At 37.7% G+C, this 16,190-nt stretch overlaps 1 protein-coding gene across 1 annotated transcript in view; it reads left to right on the top strand.

The window, feature by feature from the left end:
• PAPPA (pappalysin 1) overlaps positions 1–16,190 on the top strand; it is a 244,209-nt gene that overhangs the window by 100,359 nt on the left and 127,660 nt on the right. The window contains exon 8 of the mRNA XM_037798016.1: positions 14,695–14,823. Coding sequence (XP_037653944.1) covers positions 14,695–14,823 — 129 coding nt within the window. The remainder of the gene's footprint in view (positions 1–14,694; positions 14,824–16,190) is intronic.

The following is a 16,190-nucleotide window of genomic DNA, read 5'->3' as shown; positions in this document are numbered from 1 at the left end:
TCTAAAGGTGCTCAAACCTCCTACTGTCCAGGAATTAGACTTTAAAATTCTCAGTCCTGAAAGGAGCATTAAAGATCATCAGTCCAATACTGACACTTCACAAATGAGAAAATTGAGCCCAGAGAGGGGAGGCCACCGCCTCAGAGTAACACAGCCATTTGATGGCAGAACAGGGAACTGAACTGGTGCTCCTGACTCCCAATCTGAGTGTCCCTCCCCCCAAATAACAAAGTGCTGGAGTTTGGCCAGACTTTGGGACTTAAATTTGATCTTGACCCTCTGTGATCACGGGGAAGTCTCCCCTTGGTTGCTTGGCATGAAATCATTGAGAGCTGACATCAGTAATGTCAGGGCAGCTGGTTGGGGTGACGGGGTAGCATAGGAAATGAGAGAACGCATTTGGCCACGCTCAGGGTCCACGTGACCCTCCAAGAGCCCCTCATTTCAAAACAAACTCAACCTTCCAGGTTTAAGTTCTCCATCTCATCAGAAATGTGACTTCCTGCTTCTAAGAAGCAAAGCTTACAAAAGGGCTCAGAAGACCTCATGGACATCAAATAGTTCTTACAAAATAACGTTTTGATGAGTTAAGTGTAAATGAATCAGAAACATAAGGATCACATTTTCCCCAAGTACACATGGGTTTCAAAATTGAGGGGAAATGTATTTTGCTTGCTGCATGCCAGTTTTCACCGAACCCAGTGCATTCAGGAGAGGGTGGGGGGAGAGAAGAAAGAAAAGCCCAGCCCCCAAATGGTTTTAGATGTGGTGCCAAATTCTAAAATGCTGTTGGGCTCGCCCTCTGCCAGTAATAAAATTGCTGGCCACCCAGAGAGGCCACAGGGAGGAGAAAGGAGACTGCTTTCCCCACTGGCCCCTGGTCCCTAACAACTGTGTTCAGTTAGTGCCGCTCAATCACCAGCTGTCACTGGGTTCCTGCTCTCGCCTCGCTGGCCCCGTCGTGGCCTCGATTTTCACACTATGCCCCATGGCTTGTTTACCTCCAGCTGTATCTGGTGTTTTGGCTCCCAGAGTCCTTGGCGGCCGGTCAGCTTGTCACAAGTCCCTGCTCCGTAATCAAGAGACCTGTCCATCACCAGCAGAATGTTTGGGGAAACCGTCACACGTCTCCTTTGGTTGCGTTTGGGAAAAACATGAGTCCCTCGTAGATACTTTCCTCTCTCCCTTCTTTAATGCTATCCAGGTGTGGAGTTTCCCCCAAACTGGTAAATGTCTCCCCTTCAAATCTCAGCCTGACACAAATAACCAGTTAACTCTCAGGACCGCTGTTACCTTATCCCAGGATTTGAAGCTTTGGATCTTTTATAATTTCCACATTGTGCCTCCATTCTTTCCCTTGTATTTTATTTCATTACACTAAGAAAGTCAAAAATCATTCCAATTGGTGGTTGAAGATGATTAAAACAAAATAACAAAGGCCTTGGCTGCAAACTTAGTTTTATTAAATTTGCTACTGTGTTTTAAATTGGTACCAGGGCAAATCTTTGGACAAATATATCAAAGGCGGCTGGAATTAATCAGTTGTGTGTATACATTTGCTCCTTTCTGAGTCTTGCACAGAGTGAGGGCAGCATTGTCAATGAGAAAAGAAAGTTCTGTGTTACCTGGGTGAGAGGGGCTGGTCCCAGAACCATCAGGAAGGGGATCCACATGCCCAGCTGATGCTCCTGACCCTGCTGTCGCAGTCTTCATTCATTTGATCCAGAGCTCACTGTGGTCACCAGGAGAAATAAGAGAATGACTTTGCAAGACGAAAGGCTCTTTTCACAAACAAAGATTCTTTCTTGGCAACTGGGTCTTGGCATCACATCTTTGCTTTATTTACTAAGGGGATATCCAAAGTAGAAAGTGCTACAGCCTGCTGAATGCCCCAAGCCCTGAAAGGGGGGAAAGAGGCAGTGGATGGAGCCCCAGCTGGACCAAGATGTGATGCTGGTTCAGTATCTCCACTACTTTAGCACACCTAATTCTGACTTTAGTAGCTAGCAGTGGGGAGGGGGTTGGGGAAATCATTGTGTCCAGACCCCTGCTTTTACATCCATGTTTCTCCATTACTCAGTGACCCAAGTCCGAGCAACTTGCCTCAGAACTTTCTTCCATCTACCACAAGCTCTCAACTAACCATTCTAGTAAAACTTTAGCAATTACGTTGGCTTACCCTGAAGTTCAGTCTAAGTGAACTCTTCTGTATCTAAAAATATTCACCTGGGCCTGTTTCAAGTTGCTCCTACTGCTTACAACACCATAGTCATCATTTATGTCTCTTGACTTTTACACCATGTGGACCGACTCTAACAATTCATTCAACAGATATTGTTAAAAATCTATTCTGTGCCAGGCCCTGTGCTAGGCAAAGAGATATAGCAATAACAGGCTAACATGTTCTCTGTTCTTGAAGGACTCAACATCCACTAGAGAAGACAGGTATTCAACATCTTATTGCAACAAAATGTGTTTAATTTTAGAGTAAATTATGAGGTGTTAAGAAAGCCTATAAAAGGGAACCAACCTAATTCAGGTGTCAAAAAAAAAAAAAAAATCTTCCTCTACCTTTCTCATCCTTCTATCACTGTTTGGTTCTCTTTGTTTCAGATGCTACCTTGTATTACAACCATACTGTACCTGGCTTATCCCTTATTTTTGCCTTTTGAATTGTTGATATCAGTGATAGTATCTTCTTCATCTTTGGGTCCTCCATATTACCTGTTTCATACCAGAAATTTTAAAAGTGCTTTTTGAATTGTACAGGGAAGGTGGGGCCCAGAGAGAACTGATTAGTCCATAATCACAACAGTAGTTAAGAAAAGAACCATAACCACTTTTCCTGACCCTGACACAGCCCAGGGTCACAATGCCAGACTGCTTTTCAAGATATCCTTTCCCAAGGGCATACAGTGCTCTCTGTCTCAAATCCCTAACAACCCTCTCTTGCCCAGTAAAAAGCAAGACCAAAGTACCTCTCAGCCTAGAGCAGAAGTGAGGGGTTCCTTTAAGAATTCAGGGAGTATATGGTAATTGCATATAGGAAAAAAAAAAAAAAACAAGCGTGTGTAACCTTAAAGTATGAATGCTAAAAAAAAATTCTTTGGAGAAGACTAAATACAGCTCCAAGGTCTTTCAGTGAGGGAGGATATTTTATTGTAGTTTTCATTCTCTTTAAAGAAAATAGAATATGAAAATGTCTAGCATAGTGCCAAAATTTGGTAGACACTGAAATTATTCTTGCATCTTCTATTTCATGGGGAATATTTGGTTTTTCCACCATCAAGTACTTCCTTTCCATCTGTTCTGGTTTGCTAATGCTGCCATTTTGCAAAACACCAGAAATGGATTGACTTTTATAAAGGGGGTTTATTTGGTTACAAAGGCCAGAAAGTGTCCAAGGTAAGGCATCAACAACAGGGGACCTTCACTGAAGGATGGCCGATGGCATTGAAAACCTCTGTTACCTGGGAAGGCAGATGGCTGGCATCTCCTTGCTCCCAGGTTGCATTTCAAAATAGCATTCTCCTAAATGTCAGTGTCAGCTTCCAACAGCCATCTTCAAAACATGTCTCTCAGCTGCAGCTAGCATCAGGGATCCACAACTCCAAGCATGTCTAAGCATCAGCGTCAGCAAGAGTCTGGGCCTATGTGGCTCTTTTTAAAGTACTCCAGTAAAAATAATCAAGACCCATGCTGAACGGGTGGGGCCACACCTCCATGGAAACATGCAATCAGAGGTCCCCCCTAACCAAAGGTGTCATTCACAGTTGGGTGAGTCACATCTCCATGGAAACAACTTAATCCCAATATCCCATGAGATTGGATTAAAAGATCGTGGCTTTTTCTTGGGGGACATAATATGTCCAAACTGTCAAACCATCTCTTCCCCCACACTCTCTATACTGCTACCAAAGTGGACTTCCACAAAACAATTATGATTATGTCATTTGTCTGGAAACCCAATTCTCTCCTCCTTCTCCTGACTTGACTTCTGTTTACATTCTCCAGTCGAGTCAGTGTATTTCATTTTGGGATGTTTTTTCAGAATCTCTTCCCCTCAGCCTGGGTATGATCTCCCCTCTGTGCTCCCATAGTCCTACTCTTTTTAGGCTGTGCTAAAGCCATCCATTTTAATGTCTTCTCTTCCCCATAAACCTGTGAACATCTTAAAAGTAAGACCATATTTTATTCATCTGTGTATCCCAGAAATCTAGAAGAAGCTGGGAGGGACTCAGTGAATGCTATCTGGATGAATTAATGGATACTTAAATGAAATGATTTGAATATATGTATTCACTATTTGAAAAAGTCATCAAGCCATAAAAGTAACTATCTAGCATAAAGTCAACTAGCTGTATTTACTTTTCTTATACTATTTTTATCATGAACACTAAAATGAAGTGACATTACAGAATTGTAATATTATATTTATGCAGAATTGTATGTACTTAAGCATAAAATTATACATAAATTATCCATCAGAGTGAGGGAATTTGAGATGATGTTACTTTATGTTTTACTTTTTTATGTAGCATTCCAATTTGTTAAAATAAACATGATTAACTTCATGATTAGGAAAAAAATAAAGCAACTATCATAATATGCTATCACTTCCCAATTAAATAAAAAGTCAATCCCCACTCTAGAGATAATGCGCGAGTTGAGACTATTTTCCTCTACAGTTCCACGTAAAGGGTAAAATAAGATTTAGTCTAAGTTGCAGTTCCCTGAAAGCCTTTAGAAGTGTCAGAAGGAACTTGCCTTATCTTTAAATTATTTTAATATTCTCTATTTGATTGGATATTAATGCATGGCTCACCAGTATATGCACATCCAAGAAGTCAGCTCAATGTCATGGAAAAGTCAAATGTTGAGAGTCAAGCAGCCATGTATCAAATCCTGCTTTAAAATTATTTTCTCTCTGATCTTGGAAAGGTCACAGAGTTATACTGAGCCTCAGGTTCCTCAACTTAAAAATGTAAATAATTTCTACTTTTCAGATGTGTATTAGAAATAGTATATAGATATTTAGTGGATTATGTAATCTAAAAATATTTCTAGTATAATCATCCTTATGAACTTTAACGTGAAATATAACTGGTATAACTATAATGCATGACTGATGTTAGAGAAATAGAAAATGATGTTGCCAGGAGCAAGAAATCAGATGGAACTGAAAACTAGACAGGTATGTCCTTGATCTAACATTTTGTTGGCCTATATTGGAATGAGGGGAATCATCAGTTTTGGCAACTAAGTGAATTGGATATTCTTGCTTATTCCAGAAGAAGAGATTTGACCCTTTGATGCTGCAATGAAAGGAATTAGAAATAAGACCTTTCAAAATAAGTTAGGATCCCTAAGGATCTATACACTTAGTGAAATGTTATACTGGGTTGGGAGATATACATATATAGATACAGACATATAGATATATAGATATAGATAGATTTTTTTTGCATATGCATATCTTCCTACCATTTAATAGGATGGCAAGACTTATTTTCTTTGACAAGGATATGAATGTATATTTATAACCATTGTCTTATACTTCACAAAGAGTTGAGGTTTAAATTTATACCACCTAGTATAGTCTGGCAATGCCTGAGCTGAGAAATTAAATGAAAAAAAAATGTTTCCAGGTTAGTGATGCTACAAGGGCCTAGAAGAAGTATGAGAAGACAAAGAATTGATCCAGTAGTGCCTGATTTCCATAGATCAAAACCCACCGAATGTGGGCTCACAATTTAAAATTAACATGCAAGGTTCAGGAAACAATACCAGGGTTTTTATCAAATTTTGACTTTGGTAATAAGTGTGAATTTTAGTATTTTAGTGTAAGCACAGAAAGAAAAGAAATAAAAATAAAAAATGAAATCTCCAAAGAGTTATGGAAGAATAGGAAAAGAAAGTGAAAGTAAAGAATTTCAGTAAAACTAAATGAAGTCAAGAAAGGAGGGAAAAAATAAGGAAGAAAAAAAGGGCATGATAAATGGAAAGCACAAACAAGATGGGAGAAATTAAGTCACATAACAGTCATTACTCTAATTAGATTAAGGTCACCTGTATGAAAATGGAAATTTGCAGGATGGATTTAATGGAAGAAAACTCATGGAAAGGTTAAAGGTAAAGGAATGGAAAATATTTACCAGACAGGTATTAACCAAAACAGCATTCAGGAAAAGGGAAACATGAAGGCTGAAATCTATCATTAGATAAAGAGGTACCACATAATGGTGAAAGGAAGATATGTAATGATTTTCAACTTGAATACGATAAATAATTTGACCTCAAAATATATAAATGAAACAGACTCTTGCATAAAAAAACTGATAAATTTACAATGATATTAGGATATTTTAACATGCTTTCTCAATAACTGATAGATCAAGCAAGCAAAAAAAAAAAAAAAACACACCAAATGATCTAGAAGATTTTAAACAACATAAAAGCATGTTTGATCTGATAAAGATATGCAGAACCATGCTACTGAATTAAAAATATAAATATTTTCTTCTAGGATATGCAGAATATTTACCAATTCTTTTTTTACCATGTTCTAGTTCACAAAACAAATCTCAGGAAATATCAAACAATCACTATCATATGGAACATGATTTCTGTTCATAATGCGACACATGAATACATATGCACAGTAATGTGTACATTCATACATATACTCATAAATAGACAAACATAAATAAATGAAAAAGATAAAAACTTTTGGGTCAATTGATTAATGTCTGAGAAGCAAAAATCTTGTTTAAGATTTGGCAGACAGAATCGGCAATGCATTACAAGTTACACACTCACACAAAAATACACATTGTGCCAAAACTGTATCATCCTGGGAATGAGAGGGGATTTTGACATTATATGGTCTATTAATGTAATCCATAATAGTAACGTATTAAAGGATTTTCCAGACAGGATTATCTTAATAGATAGAGAATAGAAAGTGTCTGATAAAATCAGATGCCTTCATGTTAAAAAAACAAACAAAAAGTAAACTGGGAATAGAAAGAAACACCCTGAATCTAAAAAAAGGGTATCTGTCAAAGAAATTACGGTAGGCACTGTGCATTGGTAAAATGTAAGGAGTATTCCTTTTGAACACAAAGTCAAACCAAGGATGCCCAGTAATGCTATTGGTCCTAGCCAGCATCAGCAGACAAGAAACAAAAAATAAGTCTTGAAAAGGAAGAAGCAAAACTGTCATTATTCCTCATCTGAAAGAGACTATGTAGAAAATTAATGAGAATCAGCAAATTATTAGAACTAATAAAACTGTTAATGAGGACTTCTAAATGTATCTATTTACAAAAATCAATTATTTATATTTATCATCCCCAAACTATTAGAATATATATAGATACAGATATACATATGCATGTAGAGTAAAGCTACCATTTCAAAGGTACTAACACCTGTAAATGCCTAGAGTTAGGAATTATCACAATTTTAATGAAGAAAGCTCTTAAATTTAGCTGAAAGGCATAAAAGTAGAACTAAATAAATAAAAAAGAAAGACTGTGTTCGTAAATATGAGGATAGAATATCATAATGATGTTCTTTCCCCTCAAATGTATCTATAAATTCAATAAAATTAGAATAAAATTGAAATCAAAATCCCATCAGTCATTTGAAATCAAAATCCCATCAGTGAATTTCAAGTAAGACTTGAAATTCAAATGGAAGAGCAAAGAGCTCATAACATAAATCAAGACTTTTATAAAGCTATGGAAATTAAGATAGAGTGCTATTGGTATGATGATAGAAAAATAGACCAACGAAAGGAGATGGCCTAGGGAAAAAATCTCAAGTGAATATTGAAAAGATATCTGGCAAAGGCAGTATTACCATTCAGTAAGGAAAGAATTGACTATTACATTAAAATGCAAAACAAATGGTTCATTCATATTTGAATAGAAAACAATCCTTACCTCATATCATTTTCAAAACTATATTGTAGGTGGATCGAAGGCATACATATAAAAATCAAAACCTCAAAACAATTAAAAAGAAATAGAGGAGATTATTTTATGGCCTTGGACTAAAACAAATATTTTTCCAAGACATGAAAAACATATTTCATACATGTAAATGGTAAAAATATCTATGCAACCAAGCAGATAAACATAGTGAAAAAAAGTCATAGGCTTGGAAATGGTATTTTTGATGCCTTTATTGACAAAGGATTAGTATCCAATATATGAAAATAAGCTCACATGTCATTTAAAAGAGAGAAAAAGAATCCAAATTAAAATAGACAAAAATTATGAATGGGCAATCCAAATGGGTAGAAATCCAGATGGTCAACAAATATGAAAATATACTCAGACTTATTAGTAACCAGAGAAAGGCAAATTAAAACAATAATTAAATACCATTTAATACCCTTCATACTGGCAAAAAATTAAATGTTTGGCAGTACGAAGTGCTGGTATTAACTGGGAACAATGGGAAGTCTGTTGGTAGGCATGTTAATTGGCACAAAACTTTTGGAGAATAATTTGGCAATATCTAATAAAGTTGAAGATGCAATTACCCACAACCCAGCAATACCACTTTAGATCTATTTCCTTGAGAAAATTCTTGCCCTTGTGTACAAGGGAACATGAACACAAATATTCAAAACAACATTGTTGGAAACAGCAAACAAAATGAATTTAATGATGATCATCATAATAATAGAAACAATCTAGGTATCTATCAAGGAAAGACTAGTCAAATAAAGTGTAATATATTCATATTCATTACTAATACCTGTGTCAGTGAAAATAAATGAGCTAGATCCACATGTATCAACATGTGTGATCTCAAAACACAAAAAGTCAGCTGCCTAATGGTAAACATAGTATTAAAATATCTATGAAGTTATAATATGCATAAAAATGCATATGTATGAAAAGTATAAGAACATGTAAATTGAGAAAAGGGACTAGGATATGGCCAGGGCACACAGATGGCTTCAACCTGTATTAGTAATTTTTCTTTATTTTACACCAAAAATAAAACATATGAGGAAAATATGGCAAAATGTTGTAATTTGACAAAGCTGGGCAGTAAGTCTGTGGACATATGTTATAGTGTTCCCTCGACTTTCCTCTATGATTGAAATATTTTCTAATTAAAACAATAATAATGGCATGTATGAAATCCCTAGCATATCATAGGCTCCATATGTGATTGCTTCCTTCCCTTCCCACTTCTTGGCTGGGAGCTGGTGTACAGAGTGCCCAGGCATTACCCCCTGAAGTTTAGCCCAAGGCTGGGCTGCAATACTTTGGGCTTTCCTGGGCCAAAGACATCCTAGGTGGTCCCATGGCCATGGCTCCCAGCTCAGACAATCTGGGTGGTAGGTCCTGCCTAACACCCACGCTCAGTGCAGAATTTTAACTGCTGAGGCAGCTTCTAGCTGTGAAAAATCTCAAGATAGACAGATGCAACACTGTATTCCTCATTATGGATTGTGGAGTTGATCATCATACTCCTTCTCAGACTCCCATTTCTTGGGTGAAGAAACTGATGATTGAGAGAGAAAATGACTTGCTCATGATCAGAGAGTCTGGTAGTGTTTAAAAGAGAACATGTTTCCTGACTTCTGGATCTTTCCAACTAGACTCAGGATGCAAACTCTACTTGGTTCAAAACTAGGTCTTTGGATTTCTCATCTGCTGTCTTTTCCAGTTCATCACACTCGGTGCCTTCCACTTCTGGAAAGCCCTGTCTTGGGCAGGTAGCTTAAGTTCCCTGAGGTTAAGTGAGATGGTACAGAAAAAGTACCAGGCATAATGCCTGGCATATGATAAATATGCCATTTTTATGCCAGAAGATGAAGTCTCAAAGACATTTTACACATGTACTTACACAAACTATTTGGGGATATAGGACATGATAAATTAATATTATGATATGGAGACAATAGGAGATCAATAAGGGATAACCCAGTGGCTCAGGGAGAGTTTCCTGGAGGAAGCAAAATGTGGTCTCTGCCAAGTGCTTTGTGGCACTCTCTCTCTCTCTCTCTCTTTCCTCCTAAATTACTTTCATATTTCTCATTTATGGGACAATGTAAAGATAAAATGGGACAAGAAGTAAAGTGATTTGCCTACAGAATTCTAGGTTTTAATTAACCTCTCATAATATTAACATCAATAAATACTTTAAGAAATGTGTATTTTTACCAAAAGGCAAGTCATAGGATGCTTAGCCTTTTTATGTGTATACTAATATCCTTAAAATAATGACTTCATAATCTGTAACTAAATTTTGGCTTAAGATTGTGCTCCTAATTTAATATAAATTTACCATCAATATGAAATTTCTGAGGAGGCATGAAAAGGAATTTCAGTTTGAAATGCCAGTAATTTTGTTTCTGGTTGTCAGAAATACAAACTTGAAGAAGTCATTCGAGACTTTTGTGAAAGAAGGATGAAAAAAAGGCATTTCAAAGGGTATACAAAACAACCCTTCAAAAGCAGCCAAATTATCCCATCCCTTTTAAATATTGAAATTTAAAATTTAATAGCTAGAAACATGAATTTAATCTGATATGTGGTTTAAATTGTTGATTAAATGCTAAAAGTTGTTTAAGTTTTTAAAAAATAAAATTGACATTCAAATTCTAAGCAAGAAATTGGAAGTGGACAAAACAATCACGTATCAGATGAAGTATTAAAATTTTAGTCCCAAACAAAAGTAAATAGTTTCAGCTTGGTAGGACATCCTTATCACTGCTCTAAATGAAAGGCATTTGAGCTGGAGAAGACATTGATACAGGAAGAATATTATGATGGTGTTGGCAAGAGTGGGAGGCAAGAGTGGGAAGGGGAAATACTGGAGGCAAGAGGACAAGCCAGAGGCTGCCTCGGTTGTCCAGGTGGGCATTGCTGATGTCAGCAGAGATACAGTGGGTGTGACATTGAAGCCTGTAAGTAGGGACGCTTGACAGGTCTGCCTGGATGTGGGAGACGCAGAAGGGGAAGGAGTTCAAGTGACACAGTAAGGACTTCCAGATGGTTTTTGGAGCAGCTGAAAGGAACTTGACATGAATGTCCTACTTTTAGACCAACCATGAAATAGGTCCTAACCTCCTACAAAGCTTTCATGATATCAGTAGCCCATCCTTCTGAAAGAGTTCTGTTTTACCTCAGTTCTTGGGAAAAGAGCCCATATTTAGCATTAATTTTGACTTTAACTTGGAGAAAATGTATTTTTATTATAGGGATTCTTCATTAGAAAAACATAATTGTAACAGATACAGTTGCAGCCATCTCCTTCCCCATCTTTTTACTAAGGGAGTGTTCTGGTTTGCTAATGCTGCCGCAATGCAAAACACCAGAAATGGATTGGCTTTTATTAAAGGGGGTTTATTTGGTTACACAGTTACAGTCTTAAGGCCGTAAAGTGTCCAAGGTAACACATCAGCAATCAGGTACCTTCACTGGAGGATGGCCAATGGTGTCTAGAAAACCTCTGTTAGCTGGGAAGGCACGTGGCTGGCTTCTGCTCCAAAGTTCTGGTTTCAAAATGGCTTTCTCCCAAGACATTCCTCTCTAAGCTACAGCTCCTCTTCAAAATGCCACTCTCAGTTACTCTTAGGGCATTTGTCCTCTCTTAGCTTCTCTGGAGCAAGAGTCTGCTTTCAGAGGCTGTCTCCAAAATGTGTCTAAACTGCAGTTCCTCTCTCAGCTCCTGTGCATTCTTCAAAGTATCCCTCTTGACTGTAGCAAAGCTTTCTCCTTCTGTCTGAGCTTATGTAGTGCTCCAGTAAACTAATCCAGGCCCATGCTGAATGGGCGGGACCATACCTCCATGGAAACCGTCCAGTGAAAGATCCCGCCCACTGCTGAGTGATCACATCTCCACAGAAACATCCAATCAAAAGTCTCCAACCCAATCAAACACCAGTACATTTCCTGCCCACACAAGACTGCATCAAAGATAATGGCGTTTTGGGGGACACGTTCAAACTGGCACGGGGAGTAACTTTGGACTTCTATTTCCATATCCGAAAACTTGAGATAATAATCCCTATCACAGAGTTGTTGTCAGATCCATGAAATAATGATACATGAGCCTTGCCCACTCAGTGTGAAGGATTTTTTAGGTTTCTCTACCAATCAGAGGTGTTCTGTGTGATACTTAGTGGGTAAAAGGAGGACGGTGGGCAGTTATTGCTTCAGGATGAAGACAAACTTTCTGGGATCCAGAATTTTCAGACATTGGAATGGGCCACCTGGGAAAAGAGTAAGCTGTCAGGCACTGAGGGTGTTCTAGCCTCATGATGTAGTAGAAAAGAAACTTTCCATCAAGCCCTGACACACATGATGGATGGTGACCCGATTTTCATGGGTTTACTTAACAAGGTTACATGTAGTTCTCTGCCACTCCATCCTTTTTATTGAAGAGCAGAGTGAATGAAAGTGTTGATAATTAAGCATTAAATGTAATGGGTTACTATTTAATTATTCTTTATCAGAGATTGGCATATATGTGCCTTACACATGTTCTTACATTGAATTTGCTGAGAAATGCTAGACATCAGGTTTATAGCTGGTTTGATATAGGCTCAGAGAGGTAAAGAAACTGCCGATGATTTCTCAGCTAGAAAGTAATGAAGGTAGGACTGAAGCATGTTTGCTTGCCTCAGAGTTGGTGTTAAATGAAAAAGAGGAGGAAGAGGGGGAGGAGGGAGGACAAAATAGGGGGAGGAGGAAAAGATTCACAAAAACAGCAAAGCACCTTAAATATTATCAGCCATAAATCACTTGTTTCACACACCACAAATGAAAAACAATGTAGACAAGTACTTTCCACATTCATGCTTTTTCATAGAAGTGCCCATCTGTTTCAGACAGTGACCATATATCCCCAGTGGCTTGGGATGTATCCTCAAGCAAATATTCATATTTTATTCTGTAACATAGCCATATTTGTTTGATATAAAATACGTCTCTATATTTTAGAGGAAAACAAACGACAAATGGGTGACAGAAGACATGTCATGCTTATCTTGTGTCTTTTATCAACAAATTAGCATTCCAGAGGTTTACAAGGCAGTCATTATGCATACATACAATATCTCAAGATTTTTATGCATTCACCTACTTAGTTCTCATTGGCGAAGAAGACTAAAGGAATCCCCAAGCACATCTGGTCTACCCCAATATTACCAGCTGCTCTAACACTATTAAAACAAACTCCCTTTTGGGTAATACACTCAACATTCTCAGGAAGGCTGTATTCTCACCAGAGTTTTTCAGTGCCCATAAACTCCAACTCATCCTTGCATTGAGATCAAGAAGATGGTCTTGTCCATTGCCCCTGCACCTGTTATCTTGTTCACTTTATCTAAACAGCCCCAGCTCTGACAGCAGCTGAAATAACAGATGGGCAGAAGAACTTGAGGTTTTTTTACATCACCCTTTTGTTTTGAAATCCACCCCCAACTCTGGAGTCTGATAGGAATTCTCTTCATTATCATTTTGTGTTTTTTCCCATGACATTTTTTAATTACTAAAAAATAAATAATTGGTGTGGGGGGAGATGAAAGAAAAATAACATCTTCTTTTGAAAATGGTCAAAAAGGAAAATGAGGGCGATTTTTGGTCATGTGGAATTGATAAACAATTTTTTGCCTTGGAGGGTAATTGGCAGCAACTAGGTTCATTGGGCAGTAGGGTGAGTTCCAGCAGGGAGCTAAGAGGCACTGACTAAAGAGAGGGAAGTAATCTGGTGAATAGTTGAGTATTAAGAAGTTAGAATGGCATTGCACTAGGAGGCCTTAAGAGTAGAGGAGGGATGCAATCTACACAAGTTGGAAATCTAGCAGGAACCAGCCATTGGAATTGCAACTCCAGAACAAGATCCCACTTTACAAGGGATGAGGTTATTAAGACAAATGTCTAAGATAAGCACTAGGGAAGCAGAATAAAGGATACTTATTTAATGATCTGCTGTCATGAGCAAGTAGCTTAATCTCTCTATGTCTCAGATGAATCATCTATAAAATAAATATGAAAATTCTGGTATCCATTTAGGTTTGTTTTGATTTTCAAATGAGAAAATGCATGTAAAGTGCTTAGCCCAAGGCCTGGCATTCTGCGTGCAATTAATGGTCAGTGTTATTATTATTATTTTCTTAAGAATGAGGACCATAGGGAGGAGAAGTGGTAGGGAGGGAGGGGAAGCACCATAGGTGCAGCATAAGGAAAGAGCTTGCTTATGTGGTGTTTCTGCTCAGTTCTTGAAATGAGGGTAAAGGCCAGGTAAACCCTAGAGAGCCTGACATGCTACTTTCCCACATCTGCACCTTTGCTTATATCATTTACTCTTCCTGGATAGCTTTCTCCCCCATCCCTTGATTAAGGGCCACATACCATCTGGATAAGTATCAATTTATCCACTGTGAGTGTTGTAAGGGGTAAATTAAAGATGAAAAGCACCTAGCAATGCAAAGTTAGCAGTGTATTAGTGCTGGTTATTATTATCTTACTTTTAGAGTGGTCTGTCATGCCCAGCCTTAGGCGATTCTAATTATTGGATAATTAGATAAATGGCCGTGTGATTTCAAAAATGAGCAAGACTGATAGAATGTATTCAAAGGAATCAGTTCTCCACTTTTTCTTCTTCTATCCCCAGTATTGTGTCTGCATAGCTAATAATCTTCTTTGTGTTTCCCAGAGATCTCAGTCTTGGCAGTGTGTACCAATACCAGGTCATCACCATCTCGGGAACTGAAGAGAGTGAGCCATCACCTGCTGCCATATACATCCATGGAAGTGGGTACTGTGGTGACGGCATTATCCAGAGGTAAGTAGATCTAACTAAAGGAAATGTGGCAGGGTGGGGCTGGGGGGTATTTAGGCCACATGATGGTCAGGATGCTGTACACTCTTCCAGTTGTGGATTACTGGTCCCCAGTAATCTGTCAGTTTGTGTGTAGGCAGTTTGCTGGCCTCAGTAAAACAACTTGTTGCTTGTATTTGGATTATGTACATTTCTCAATTATATATATGATTTAGACAGAGCTATCATTCTGCTCTTGCTAATCATTGTTCTTAATCATTTTGTGTGTTTCTGTTAGTCCTTCCCATCCAACCAACATTCAGTTAATAGGACACAGTTCATCAAGGTCAAAACACTTTGACAATTCTTCATTGGTTACTGTTTACATTTGTTCAGACTATACTTTTTGTTATTTTGGTTGTATATTATGATAGTAACAATTCACAAAATGGGTCAGAAGTTCAACCAAAATAGCAATATTAAGTCTCCTAATTCATTGTAAGGTTGAAACCATGAATAGTAAATTGTCCACCAAAGTGAATACTGAATGCAAATAAGTACACTGAGGCAAATGAATCAGTAAGTGTAGAGGTTCCACATGAGCAGCCAAGAGGATAAGTGTGATTGGAAAACATACAGATGCATATCTAAAAAAAAAAAATGGCTTTGTTGATTAATCAGTATATTCATCTCCTTGTCCTCAGGGCAAAATGTTGTGTACCTTCCAAATCAGGGGAAGAAGCCATCAAAACTTTTACATTGTTTTTTTTTTTTAAAAAAGGAAACCTTTGAGGTTTTTCCCTTCCAATTAAGCACAAAGATGTTTTATAGCACAAAATTGAGTCCCAAGGGGTGAAGAAGAGACCAAAATACCTTAGTAGCTTCATTCAACATTAAGTTCCTTGTTGCCAAAGTAGTTACAAGTCATACTATTGCTAAGAGACTTGTAAAACTATTGACAAATTTCACAAAAAACATTACACATGGAGAAGGCAAAAGAAGCTATTGGCAAAATCCCTTCATTAAATGGCACTGTTGGATGTCACATTATATCTGTGCAATATGGAATTGCAATTACTATTTCCGAAGGGGGAGGGGCAGCATAAAGAGAGAATTTGCTTCACAGTTGGATAAAACCACTGATGTGCAGAACATGAATCAGTTCATAGGTGTAGTACATATATGAAAGAGAAGTGCTTGATGGCTTTTTGTTTCTGTTTGTAACTGACATTAATGCTATAGCAGAAGAGCAATTTAATTTGTTACTGATGATTTTGTGAGCTGCAATATAAACTGGAATTCTCTGCTTTGTAATCACTGGACCAGCTAGGCAGACAACAAAGATGATGCAGTTGGGCAAATAAAGAGTTTGCACATGAATACCATTTGCA

This window comes from Choloepus didactylus, chromosome 10, assembly GCF_015220235.1.
Source record: "Choloepus didactylus isolate mChoDid1 chromosome 10, mChoDid1.pri, whole genome shotgun sequence".
Taxonomy (NCBI): domain Eukaryota; kingdom Metazoa; phylum Chordata; class Mammalia; order Pilosa; family Megalonychidae; genus Choloepus; species Choloepus didactylus.
This window is presented reverse-complemented; position numbering and strand designations above follow the sequence as displayed.